This window comes from Helicoverpa armigera, chromosome 1, assembly GCF_030705265.1.
Source record: "Helicoverpa armigera isolate CAAS_96S chromosome 1, ASM3070526v1, whole genome shotgun sequence".
Lineage (NCBI taxonomy): Eukaryota > Metazoa > Arthropoda > Insecta > Lepidoptera > Noctuidae > Helicoverpa > Helicoverpa armigera.
Genome location: NC_087120.1, coordinates 10,971,540 through 10,984,781, shown reverse-complemented (window position 1 = coordinate 10,984,781; position 13,242 = coordinate 10,971,540). Strand labels below are relative to the sequence as shown.

Sequence of the window (13,242 nt, the reverse complement as noted above, 5' to 3'; positions counted from 1 at the left end):
TGACGACACCTCGCTGGGGGTCGCGTGTATCACTCTGTTTGTACGATATCAAACAGTAGGTATGTGTGAAGTATAGGCAATCAATTAGAGCTCGCCTTCTTTGAACAAGTCTCGTATTCTAGCAGTTTCCTGCGGTTTTGCTCGCGTCCCTATAAAATTACTTTACAGTATTGCCAGCACACAGATATGTAAATAGTCCTACTTTAATTATGAGGTTTACTTCTACATGTAATCGTAAAACGATAGCTATTTTCCTCTTGGTTTTACCCGCATCCTGAGGGAATTTCTTCTCGTACCCGGATAGAATATGGCTCATGTTAATCCGGAAAAATCAATTCAGTAGTCTCAATGCCTTTAGGATACAAACTGCCAAACAATGCTTCTTCTTGAATGTATTATTTTTAACTCCGTTTCGATTGTTATTACGTGTCCCTTGTTTTATTTTATTTTAAGTGAGTACTAATCATGCTTTGCAACGCACGTAGGTAATAAAATTAGTTCAGACGTCATGGAACTTCGTATGATTCGACATGCTGAAAGAAAATCATTATTTTACTTCAAAATAACGCGTAATACTGAGTGGTTGTACGTAAACAATTACGTGTTGTAGTTAACAAATAAACTGAGATAACAACTGATACAGAATCTACCGCTCTAGCTAACCTTGGGTTCACGACGGATAAATAAAACAACACGTTAAACTTAACTTAAACCATTTATTTGAACTTTGATGATTTGTTGCATTCTGAAGCGTAACAAAGCGGAAAATAAGGTTTTATTTACGCGTGACAATGCCGGTTTTCATAGAGAAGGCGTTACGGTACAGTATGATTGTATGACAATTTATTCTGCACTCTGCACCAGTGGTGTGTAGGGTAATGTAATAAATGCGAATCGGTACGAATACGTGCGGCTCACAATATGCACTCAACGTGTCTTGATGAAATAGTAGAACATTTGCGTATCAGAACATTTTATTCGTGTAATCAAGTACAATACAAAATAGAAGCTTATCATAAATCTTAAGTAATTATTTACGGGTATTTTTCAATGTTATAAAATAAAAATATTTAGTACATCTAGCGTGTACGGCTTATGTTAGAATTGTAACAAAAATATCAATATTGGTACCTAATAATAGAATGTTATGTATGTTGTACCCATTAATGTAGATGCTTATTAAAGTCCTATGTAAAACTTAAACTCTTATATCTATATAAGAAGCTGACTTAAACTTCTGGTTTTTATGGCTTATCCATAGCATCCTACAGAATATCAATTTCATCCCTGTAATCTGAAAGCTGTTGGGAAATGAATTATTTTACCTATCAGATACTTTAACAATCTAGAAGACAGTTGCTAACTAGAAATGAAGGAATAGGTCCCAAGTATTTCTGACGTAGAAGTGATGTAAAGCAACTCGTATTTATATGTATAAGGAGGCCTATAGACGTGTAAGTAGAAGCTGTGCAGTATCACAGGTAGCAGGGCACAGCCATGGAAGTGCTGAAGATGGCGCTGACTGCACTGATGGTAGCGGCGATGCAACCCACGACGCCGAGCGCGATCACCTCGTAGCATACCATCTTCATCCAGCTGGGCACCTCACTGAAGAAAACAATAATTGTTATCAGATGGCGAAAGAACGAGAGCGACGTCACGGATAGAGCGAAGGGGAGAAGAAAAATAAGGAAAGCTAAAGAAAAGGAATAGGAAAGGGAGAGAGATGGCGAAAGAACGGTAGTCCTTATCACTTCTATCCTGTTTTAGGGCTGCAGGTACAAAAAATAACGGTAATTTAAGCTATGTAGGTAACTAATACAAATTAATAATAACCAACGTTTCAGGCATAAAAATTGATGCAAAGACAATGAATTAAGTTAAAAACTGGATGATAACTGAATAGTTTTTGTGAAATCATGCAGCACTGTGCATTCTCTATGTGATAGGCACTTACCTATAATATAATGTAATATTTAAAAAATACCAATTTAGATAATATAGCATTGGGACTAAACAATATCGCTTTTCGCAGAATTTTAATGAAGGCATTACTTATCATTATGAATGACTTAGCTAATTACGTAAATAGGTCTTAACGACTTCATTAATAAGTAGGTGAGACGTGAGTATCAAATGGGTTATTATGTCACTGAAACTAAATTCCGGTACTTTTAGAATATTCATTAAATATGTCTGTCAAGTTATAGGTACGGACAGAAAATAAATCTGCCATAAGTTCCTCTAATTCAACTAAGAGAATGTGGATGGAGTTTTTGGTTATTTTTAAATCATCGCTAAATCTATCAATTCAAGTACTATTTGATGTGCTTACTTTCCGACAAGACATATCATTTCTAAAGTACTGGGACAACATGCTTCTATGATCTTTTTACATTAGAGACGGTACTGCAGAAAACTTACACAGGGGTTTGTCCTTCTCCGGCGGGCTGGCCGATAAGCTTCAGGTAGCAGACAGACGGTAGGATGTAGGTGAGTAGGGCGATAGTCGTGGCTCCGACGAGCGCCAACAGTGTGTAGAAACGAGGAATGCTCTCGCCGATGAACAGGATCCCAAGCATGATGGATACGCGGACGATCATACGCCAGCCGGTGGAGTCTGGAAAATAAAAAGTACAAATACAGTCAACTTTTCACTTCTTCACTAGAAGGATAAAATGAAAATGAGGGGCAATGTTCAAAAGGGTTAGGGGGAAACTCGCCTCTGGGCCGCGGCCCAGATTACACGGTATAATAACAGTCGGGAAAACTGGTCCGAATGTGCGGGCCATATTACTATGTGAAAAAAGTGACGGAGGTAAGTCGACCCATTGGGACTTAATTTCATAAAATCCGATAGTTGTGAAATTTTTCACAGCTCAAAATCGTCAGGAGGCAGAAAGACTTAGATCTTTTTCATAATTTTCATCATAAATATAATACTTTGTCTAGATACTGGACTCCTAGTACGTAATATAGGTAAACTTCGTTAAATAATGGAGCTTCTATAGATACTTAATTAATAATCTCAATTTATAAGTAAAACGTAAATATAGAAACATTGTTTCTTTTTATCAAAATTTTGTTCGAGTGTTACAAGAAAAGACAAATTCCCTTTTGGCAACAAGATTATTTTTGTAACACTCATTTATGTTGACATTGGATATATTGACATCAATATTTTCGATAAAATTATGAAAAAGATCTTTTTAATCCCACCATCTCGGAAAGAGTAGTTTTACCCTTTGATATCTGAGCGCAAAAGCCGTTTTTATCCTCTAGAGCGGCAAAGTGATTTGAATTTAGAACATCGTGTGCAATACTCCATTTGTGACAATCTTGATAAGACTTTTCATACAAATACATATTAAACAAATAAAATACTGCCTACAATAATTATTCTTAAACTGAGTTTTCAAATAAATGAACTTTAATAGGTACTTCTTTTTAATTTGGCACTCATATGTGCGCGCCATTTTGTTTTTGTAATTTCCTCGATGAGGTGGGATGAAAAGTTACGTGTTGCACTCGAGTGCAAAGATTTTTCACCTTGTGCTCTTTTGATTCCCTCGCTATCGCTCAGGATTCTAATTATTAAAACACTCGCTACGCTCGTGTTTCAATTTTAGAATCCTTCGCTTGCTCGGTCATCAAAATGGAGCCCGCGGTTAAAAATCAACTTTGCACTCTTGTATAACAAATAACTATTATTTTTTTAGCTCCGATTTTGCGATTATGCAACAATTTATAGGTATAGGAACTAAATATTCAACAAAAACTTTAATGGGGTTTTTTAACATGCTGTAAGTAAATAAAAATAAATATTATATCCTACTTATACACACATAGTCTACATATGTAAATATCCCACCTAATCTAGATATTAAAAAAAAGGAAAAATAAAAACTATGTATCAAATATCTATAGAAGCTCCATTATTTAACGAAGTTTACCTATATTACGTACTAGGAGTCCAGTATCTAGACAAAGTATTATATTTATGATGAAAATTATGAAAAAGATCTAAGTCTTTCTGCCTCCTGACGATTTTGAGCTGTGAAAAATTTCACAACTATCGGATTTTATGAAATTAAGTCCCAATGGGTCGACTTACCTCCGTCACTTTTTTCACATAGTAATCTGGCCCGCACATTCGGACCAGTTTTCCCGACTGTTATTATACCGTGTAATCTGGGCCGCGGCCCAGAGGCGAGTTTCCCCCTAACCCGTTCAAAATACCTATCAGTTTCATATGAAATTAGAATTAACAGTGATTGCAATTAAACAGTAATCTTATGAACCACAGAAAGTACACTCTCATTACTCTTTACAGGCACTGTCATATTCAAATGTAACTAGCTTGGTTTCTGTCAAAAAGTAGCGTATGTGTTAATCCAGGGTACCACCTATCTACTTACCAAACTTCAACCGAATCGGTCCATTTACTTATGCGTGAAAAAATAAAAAACGTACATCCATACATTCTCACAAAGTTTCACATTTATAATACTACGAGGATAGTAGGATTAGTAGGATTCTCTAGATCATATCGTACCTCTGGGGACATTGTAGAGCTCTTCAACCTCCTGGCAGACGGGGTTGATGATGATGATGAAAGCCGACAGCAGATGCACGGCCATCAGAATGTTGGCAGCCAGCGTGAGGGGAGTGGCTGACATGGAGAGAGCCACGTTGGGCAGCACGCGCTCTCCGTACACCGCGTAACCAGCGATAGCCACCAACAGGTACAGGACCAAGACAGCTGTGACAACAAAGAAACGTTAACATTAGTTGCTTGACAAAAGTTGTTTGGAGAATTTTGAATCAATCTGCTCTGAGTCATCTTAAGTGTTACGAGTAAAGGTTCTCTTCATTGGTTCTACGGTAAAATTAACTGATTTAAATAGGCTTTTGCCCAGTTTAAGTTCACCGAAAATGGCACAAAACTCGTAACAAACCGCAAGAGCTACTTTTGCATGGTATTAAAAATGAGGAGCTAAATCGAATAACAATAAAAAAATGCTGCAACAAATTCATACCCAAAAATCCATATTGCACGCTCTTTCCGAACTTGGTCTTGTCGGCCATGTCGTTCTGAATGGTCGGGAATGTGGAGGCTCCTCCGAAGGCGAACATCATGGTGCCGGTCGCCAAGAAGAAGTCCATGAAGCCGTGGATGCCGTAACGGTACGTGAACGGCGAGACCTCGTTCATCATCTCGATGAAGTACAGGATGCAGGCCACCAGCGAGGATCCGAAGGCAAGGATGCCCATCAGGCTACACAGATTTTTCTTTGTTAGAATATTGAACATCAAATATGAACGTGTAAAGGACTTCATAGTGGTAATACATCAGGGAGTACGTAACGAAGTCCGTAAGGGAGTACGTAAGGTAAGCTACTTAAAAGAAGTACAAAAAAAGAAGAAACATTTAATGATTACTTAAGTCACTCCCTAGTGAAGGATTGTCAAAGAAAGCCTTCACTAAGAAATGGCTTAAGTAACCATTAAATGTCTCTGAGTGCGGGGGTATGTATGACATCACAGCTAAAGGTTGAAAACGTTTAAAACTTACTGGAAATCTTTGGGTGTGCCGAAGAACAACAGCGGTGTCATGGCGCCAACAACGATGAGGTACCAGGTGCAGATGGTGAGCGTGGGGACGAGAGACAGGAGTACTGCCTCGATGATCTGAGCTGCCAGCAGCAGGTACACCACCGACGCGCCGAAGAGAGTCACAATCATCGCCATTGATACCACCACACTGAGGATAGTGAATGAAACATGGTTAGATAATGGACAATGAAAGTACTGCTTACCCGTACAAGTATTACGAAAAATAAATGTATACAGTATTGTGGTGCGTTAAGAAAAGATCTGCCAAGCTGAAAAATTCCCAGTTAGGTATGATTATTTATCAAAAATTAAAACTCAAATATTTTACGGGCGTGTTTTGACTAAAAAAAGTTACTCTAGTGGTATGGCGGAAAAAACTCACCTACCCCGATAGTCTGAAACACCATATAGATACCTATCATATAAAACTGTATGCCCGTCTGAGCATTCTCGAAAAACTCAAAAACTACTTAAGGACGGCTTTCATCAATAAATAGAGCGGTTCATGCGAAGGGTTTCCAATTTTCAATGTTAATAGTACCTCTGTGTAAGGAATATCACATCTAGAATACGATACACTTAGTATGCATGTCCGAATTGCTGAAATCGGTCTCGAGTTTCAGACTAAGCAATGCGACTCAGTTCACAAGCACCTTGCACAATTCGCATCGTGATTTCCTAGTAGACACCCAGTCTACATATATAGTACAAGTTTCCGCTCGCGGCTTCACCTCTGTGGTGCGTTGATAAAAAGTCTATGTGTTAATCCAGGGTATCACCTATGTACATACCAAGTTTCAACCAAATCGGTGTAGCCGTTTTTGCTTAAAAGAATAACAAACATACATCCGTACATTCTCACAAACTCACATTTATAATATTAAGTAGGGTTAGAGGTTTTCCTCTTTAAACGTAGCTAAAAAAGTATCAATAATGTTTCGGTTTACCTCCATGGCTTGCCAAGGGCCTGTTCTACGATGATAGCGTAAGGGTTTCGCTTGCGGGTCCTCATCTCTGGGTCCCGTGCCTCCAGGATAGACCAGCAGTCTCCCAGTCGCTTGCCGCTGAACGCTGCCACTAAGGCCACCAACAGCAACAACGGTACTCCGAACCATCCTATAAGAAATATTAAAACAATTTCAAGATTGGAAACTTGTGACCAATATTTAAGTACAAAATAGATATAGGTATGAACCTTTAACGTCGCCTCAGCTATACTCTTTGGTAATTTTATGCATGAACATTATGATGCACTTAGGAGCCAAACATTATGAAAAGCTTTATTTAGCTTTTTGTAGCATCAGCAATATAGGTACCAACATCTAGATAAAAAAATACTATAGCTAGGTTTTGCATTAGCTCAAAATCAAATAGTAAAACATAAAAACAAAATCTCTAATTATAGCAGCGTATTGTATCTCAGACGTTACATCGAATACGTTCTATGGTAAAATATACAAAAAACGTGAAACCGGTTTAATAATTGGGCTATTTTATCACCGGCCAGTGGAATAGTGTGGGCCGAGGCGACCACGAGGTGAAGGCCTGAGTCTCTGGCTTCACGACGTGTTGACAACTTGAAACACAATATCACAAAACTAGAAGGCTATTTGCTTCACCGAATTATAGAGACTTGATACCTTAGCTCTTCATACTTCATTGGATTTTGCTAATTAATGATTACATTTATTGGTGCTGAGTAAAACAGAATGGGTAAACACAAAACACAATGCACCGATATGCATTTTATTATGTTTTCAATTCCAAATACCACCATATTTCCATTTCAATTTTGCCATTTTTCATGAATCCTGGTAGTCAAGTCTTAAATCCAATTCTCTTGAATCGCATTATATAACAGACTAAAGCCACGTGTCACGTTTCCGTCTGTAGGATAATTCTGTAGAGCGCTCTAAACGGCTCTATTTTTTAAGGCTCTACCTACCACCTGCGCATATTTATCTCATAATGACAATCTATTTAGATTTTTATCTCAACACATGTTATTTTGTTATTTTGAAAAACATAGCAAAAACTTATGAAAAATGACTTGATCGGTGCATAGCAAATGAGACATATATCAGGATATTTATATCTGGGCAACCTTGACCTGTTCACTTATCATTTATTTTGATGATCTTTATATTTGCATTGATATAATAAATGCAGTCATAAAATATCGTATTTTAATGGCTCAAATATTTATAAATATGCTACCTAAAACATACCTGCAAGGTAAGTAAGTACATGTACATTGCTTAAGACATTTGATATAAAAAGTCTAATCACACTTTTTGTGATATTCTCACGACATGTTTCGTATCTGATTAGTTATGCTCTTACTTGGACAATAATAAATTTAAGCTCGTAAAAGCGATATTAAAATAAAGTATCGTAAAGTTAGTTATCGTCACCGCCCCTTATGTCGAAAAGGACGACGTTACTCTCTTTTGTTTTTCTTCAAACAATTGACAACTACTGGTACAAAAATGATGGATAAGCAGACTGGAAAAACCGCTAGTATGAAAAGAATGTTAGACTTACAAGATTTCAGTTTCAGTTTTTCTTAGCAAATAAAAAGTACGTAAAAACGGTGTTTGTATATCTCAAATGTGGCAGTAGACGCCTAAGCCGGCCGGACGTCACCGACACTCCGACATATATTACCATATCAAAGTGGTTTAGAGCTAGATTCGTATGATTTGAATACTTCCCACACTTTATCTCGATTTGTCGATATATTAATCTAGCCATCTAGATTTCAATTTGAGATAAACATCAACATTGCATACCAAAGCAGTTTTTAATTAATTAAATTGTAAATATAAGTTGGTTTTTGAGAATAACACTACTTTTATTGAGCTATGGTTATAAAGCTTAATGATTCCGGGTACTATATGTAATCGTATCGACTGTACCTAAATCCTCATAGATCACTATCAAGCACCACAATGTGACAAAATTATGCAAAAATACTGCAATATAATTAATAAATACTAAATATAATCCTCCTTGATATTCAAATAAGCAATCAATTCTTAAAAACCATTTGAACATTTCATTGCTACTTAAGATCTATTTTTAAATATGAATACTAAAATCGACAGTGTTATTGCCAAATTGATTTTTAAACACTAAGGGCCTTACTACAAAAACTTTAAACCCTGTTTTACACTTGTCTAATAAAATTTTGGCTGCAAAATGAACCATATGTCAACGTCATAATTTGACATTTTTTTAGACAAGGCATAAACTGACGTTAAAAAGTTTTTGTGGTAAGACGGTTAGTAAATAGTTGAAAACATTCACAATTTTATTCATGTTTTAGCTGTTTTCATTATTTTATGGAAAATTAAACCAAGTTACGAAACTCGATCTCGAACCATAAACGTGTTTCGTTAGTTTTGAGAGATCGCCTCCCAAACATCGCGTTCTAATGTAATGATTTAACTTGATGGAATGCGAGGTGAATAGAGGCACGATGATCAACTATGTTCAAAGTATCAAATCATCTTTGCAGGCTTCACTCTTTTGAAGATGAAGCAGAGCACACATTTGTCAAAACCTTTAGCAATCCCTAGGGAAATCTTTAAGTCCACCACATCCTCTTCTGCCTGCCTTGCTTTCTTTCCCGCTGCTTTTATCCTTTCTGTGATGATTACGTATATCTGATAATTTTATGTATGTTTTTGTTTATAAAGCTGGGTGGGTGATGCAGGCAGACCATTAAGCATGTTTTAAAGACTGCCGCTCTGCAATTTTTGAGATAACTCCAATTCTACGATTTCTCTTTTCTTGTTGTATTTTAAAACGTTTCGAGAAGCATTAACATTCAAAATGGAAACTTTTTATGACGAAGGAAGCCGTTTTAGGCATGTTTTAGGATTTAGCCATTTACATATTGTTTTGATAGATAATATGATTAACATTATTTTTTCAAAAGCATGATGATATCTGCAGAAAATCCATCATGTTATAAACGTTGAAATATACTTAGATTCGCTTTGCAGTACAATGTACAATTCAATTCTATTTACTGTATGTTAACTCTAATTGGATACATTAGAAAGTACTAGATTAGTTTCAAGTACTGATATTATGAAACAAAATTAAACCCATTCAATCTAATATGTAATAATCATTTCCTTTGATTAATAATATTTTAAGTATACACTATAAACTCGCGCTAAGCAATGTTTTGAACACTTCAAAGGTTTCAAATTCTAAGCGGTTCCTAAGCTAAAATTCAGCCGCTACCCTTACATTTTCAACATTCTTATTTGTGGATGTACAGGTACAGAAAAGAGGTACTCAATTACTTCAGGGTAGTGAACTTAGCAGAAAGAAGGAGATTGGACGCCAGCATATGATAAAGCGCTTAGCATAAAGATTCAGTTTACTCACCAGTCTTAGAGAGAGCTCGGGGCAGTGCCAGGACTCCGCTGCCGGCCATCTCCCCGGCGATCAGGATGGCAGTCTGCTGCGTCGTCAGACCCCGACCTTCTTCATCACCCTCGCCCTGTTACATATTAGGTATCTTTGTTAGGGCTTATTAGTCTAGTCTCTACGGTACGGAGTCTTCTGCCTATACAATAGAAGAGTCTACTACCTATACAAAACAATTGACGGTCGTAAGTAGGTAGTGTAAAGGGAAGTTATTGTCTACAATATTAACAATAGGAAATACAGGGAAGCTAGGAGAAACTTTTAAGTAAGTACTCGTATTTTGAAATACGTATGTTTTGGTAGAGTATGTATCTAATTACATTGCAATTTATAGTTGGTATTACCTTGATGATATTAGACTAGCCTATTTACTTTCTTAAAATGTAAGAATTCGTAACTACTTAAATAGAATTTCCTATATATTAATAATAAATCTCTCTTTGTATTCGGAGAGGATACGAAATTGTATCCTGTTGGACAACTGGAACGCCTAAACCTTTGTTGGCGTCATTTCATCAATCATAATCATATTAGATCAAGAGAAGTGTGTAGTCGAACAACGAGGTCGTATTTTAAAATTTTATCGTAAGAAAGAACACAAGATTCCTTTTTTACCAGATAGAACAACCAGTCTTTATGTTATAAAAAATCATGCGTTCAGTATTGCGCAATAGTTACCTACTAAGGTTACACTAATGATTTTTAAATGATGGTTGGTAAGACAAGCATTTTTACGTATCGAAGACATTATAAATAGATTTTTTATAGTGATGTTTTCGGCGCGAGACTGTCGCATTATCATAACGGTTGTTGCCTTGTTTGTGCCGATGGAGACCGGTCACCAATTGGATTATGAGAAACGTCCCAAAGACTAGCTTGAGTAATAAGGCAAGTTTCATGTTATCTAATATCAGATAATCAAATCTATAATATTCGTGGGATCATATCATCCTTGAATCTACTTGAATGTCAATGTCACATATAATAATTATGAATTTGATAAAATTAAATTAATGCGACTAATTTTAGGTTTCTATAAGGCTATAGGTCAGTTTAAAACATCCTTATTGTGTCGTACAACGTAGCAAGTTCGGTGAGCTAACTAGTTTATCTGATTAACATTTTTTTAAGCTACTCTCGGGGACATTGAGCAATCGAATGCGTCAGGTACATCATCTACCTGCCGAGAACGAACACGACTTAGATAATGGACCGCATAAAGAATTTAAAGAGTAGCTTCTATTTTATACTTAGTTAAAACATAAAATATTACGACTAGAAGTGCTAAGAGAAGATTTAGTATAATTTAGGTAGATATGAATTCAGTTCCCCTTTGAATAGGCACAGGTGAGACCAGAAAAAAGTTATAAGTAAGTAAGATTTGATAAGTTTGATAAACAAACTAGCACGCGTCTTGTAATCACACTGATTACTAGACAAAAAGTAAATAGACATAAGATAGTGGATGTAATCTTAGTGCCAGCATCAGTTTCAACTGTCTCAGTATGTTTTAGAAAACAACCTACCACCTACTTTGAAATGTTTTTGTAAAGGAATAAAAAAAAAATTTAAACCAGATCACCTAAAAGTCTCTTCACAAAATAGATAACTTCAAAACCAGTTAAGAAGTCGTTATGACCCAAAGCATGTGTGACATACAAAAGATTACCAAGCTATTGACTCTCTGCTGTCCCTTAAACTAGAACCGTCGCAATGGATACAAAAAGCATGGCTTTTTTACATATTATAAAAAGTACGTAAGACTCACCTTCTTGCCCACCAACGGAGTGGTCTCGCTAACATTTTCTGAGCTAACGCCCGCCTTGGCCCTCGGCTCCAATACTTTTTTCGACATTTTCCTAAAACAAAATTATAAAAATATAAGAGCACTGTCTCTAGTAGATCTCCTCCTACACAAGCTAATGCTCTATCGGGTATCGTGAACCGGTTACTCCGAACTTGTGGCAGAGGATACTATAACATGGAGTTCAATAGTGTGTAAGGGTCGATTAGTTCAATTAGGCGCTGGTCAATATTTCCGGCGCGTCAATGGACTGCTTGTACGGCTTCTACTCACTGCGTGTGCCAGCTCTCGCACGACCAGCCAACGCGACGATGTCCACTCAACTGTTCCACCCGTGCTCCCAACTGTTGCTAACGACTAACTAGTCAGGTAACTTTGAATATTTCTCTAGCAAGTCAGCTCTAATGTGAACTTTATTATTTTTATACTAAAGGTCATTATGCACGCAGTCTTTTGTGGCGACGCTAGTTCCTGTAGATTGATTAAAGGTGATTATGTTATATGTATAATTTGTTGATGCCCGGTGACGGAATAGAGGAATTCAATTAGGTATTGCCCAATTACTTAATAATGTTATCAGAAGAAATTAAGTTCAGAAATACTTAGAGAATTTCACCACTTCTCGAAATAAATTATTCGCCAGATTAATTTATAGGTATAGGTTAGGTTAGTAGGATAATGTGATCTAATTGAAGTAAGAAACGAATACCTATGTTTTTAAACATCTACTTAAAAGTAAATGGTTGTGGAAATAACCGTGGCAAAGTACTCCTTCAAGCCCACAACTTACCTCTACTCTACCAAACTTGAAAATCTATACTGATAAGTATAAGAAAGAGGAAACATTTTTTTACTTAACTATACTAATATAATAAAGAAGAATCATTTTATTGTTGGTTTATACCCTAAACGCTCCGAAAGTAGGCAGGTACTCTAGCGATAAATCCCAACTCCATTGGGAAACCTTATTTCTTCAAGTAACAGACTATAGATTCTCCGGGTAGGTAGGTAGGTACGGCACTAGTTCCCACGGGGTGCGAGGGAAATGAAAACAGGGAATCCTCAAGAAAACAGCTAGTTTTCCATACATACAAAGTGCGGTTACGCCTAAGCCGGCCACAGTCAGGTGTAATCGGCCATTTGAGGCTAAACCTAGAAGTTTCCTTATCTTCGGTTAGAACGAGTGGTAAATGTATGTAGACGCACTTTGGGTTTAGCCGTAGCTTAAATAAGTACCTACTAATATAATAAAGAGATCCTAAAGGCTCCGAAACCATTTATTTTATGTATGTTGTTTAACCTGTAGGTATTTGGCGATTTTTGTGTAAGGCCTAGACATAACTCTGGAGGCGAGAGTCTTCTTGCGCCTGTACGAC

The 13,242-nt window shown here is 36.7% G+C and overlaps 1 protein-coding gene across 1 annotated transcript; it reads right to left on the bottom strand.

Annotated features, from left to right (window-relative positions):
- Positions 1–1,051: 1,051 nt before the first annotated feature.
- Positions 1,052–12,272, bottom strand: LOC110379377 (uncharacterized). The gene is made up of 9 exons (XM_021339027.3): positions 12,140–12,272; positions 11,831–11,921; positions 10,021–10,135; positions 6,564–6,732; positions 5,576–5,764; positions 5,040–5,278; positions 4,556–4,762; positions 2,425–2,620; positions 1,052–1,608 (listed from the first exon to the last, which is right to left on the bottom strand). The coding sequence occupies exons 2-9, from the start codon at positions 11,915–11,917 to the stop codon at positions 1,476–1,478; spliced, it is 1,335 nt and encodes a 444-aa protein (XP_021194702.3). The 5' UTR covers positions 11,918–11,921; positions 12,140–12,272; the 3' UTR covers positions 1,052–1,475.
- Positions 12,273–13,242: the final 970 nt, after the last annotated feature.

What these genes read in the sequence shown, in the direction of transcription:
- LOC110379377 (XM_021339027.3), bottom strand. Translation starts at nt 11,917, where the DNA reads ATGTCGAAAAAAGTATTGGAGCCGAGGGCCAAGGCGGGCGTTAGCTCA. An exon ending in GCCCTTGGCAAGCCATGGAG is followed by an intron (nt 5,765 to 6,563) that starts GTAAACCGAAAC and finishes CACTATCCTCAG; the next exon opens with TGTGGTGGTATCAATGGCGA. An exon ending in CGTGCAATATGGATTTTTGG is followed by an intron (nt 4,763 to 5,039) that starts GTATGAATTTGT and finishes TTGTTGTCACAG; the next exon opens with CTGTCTTGGTCCTGTACCTG.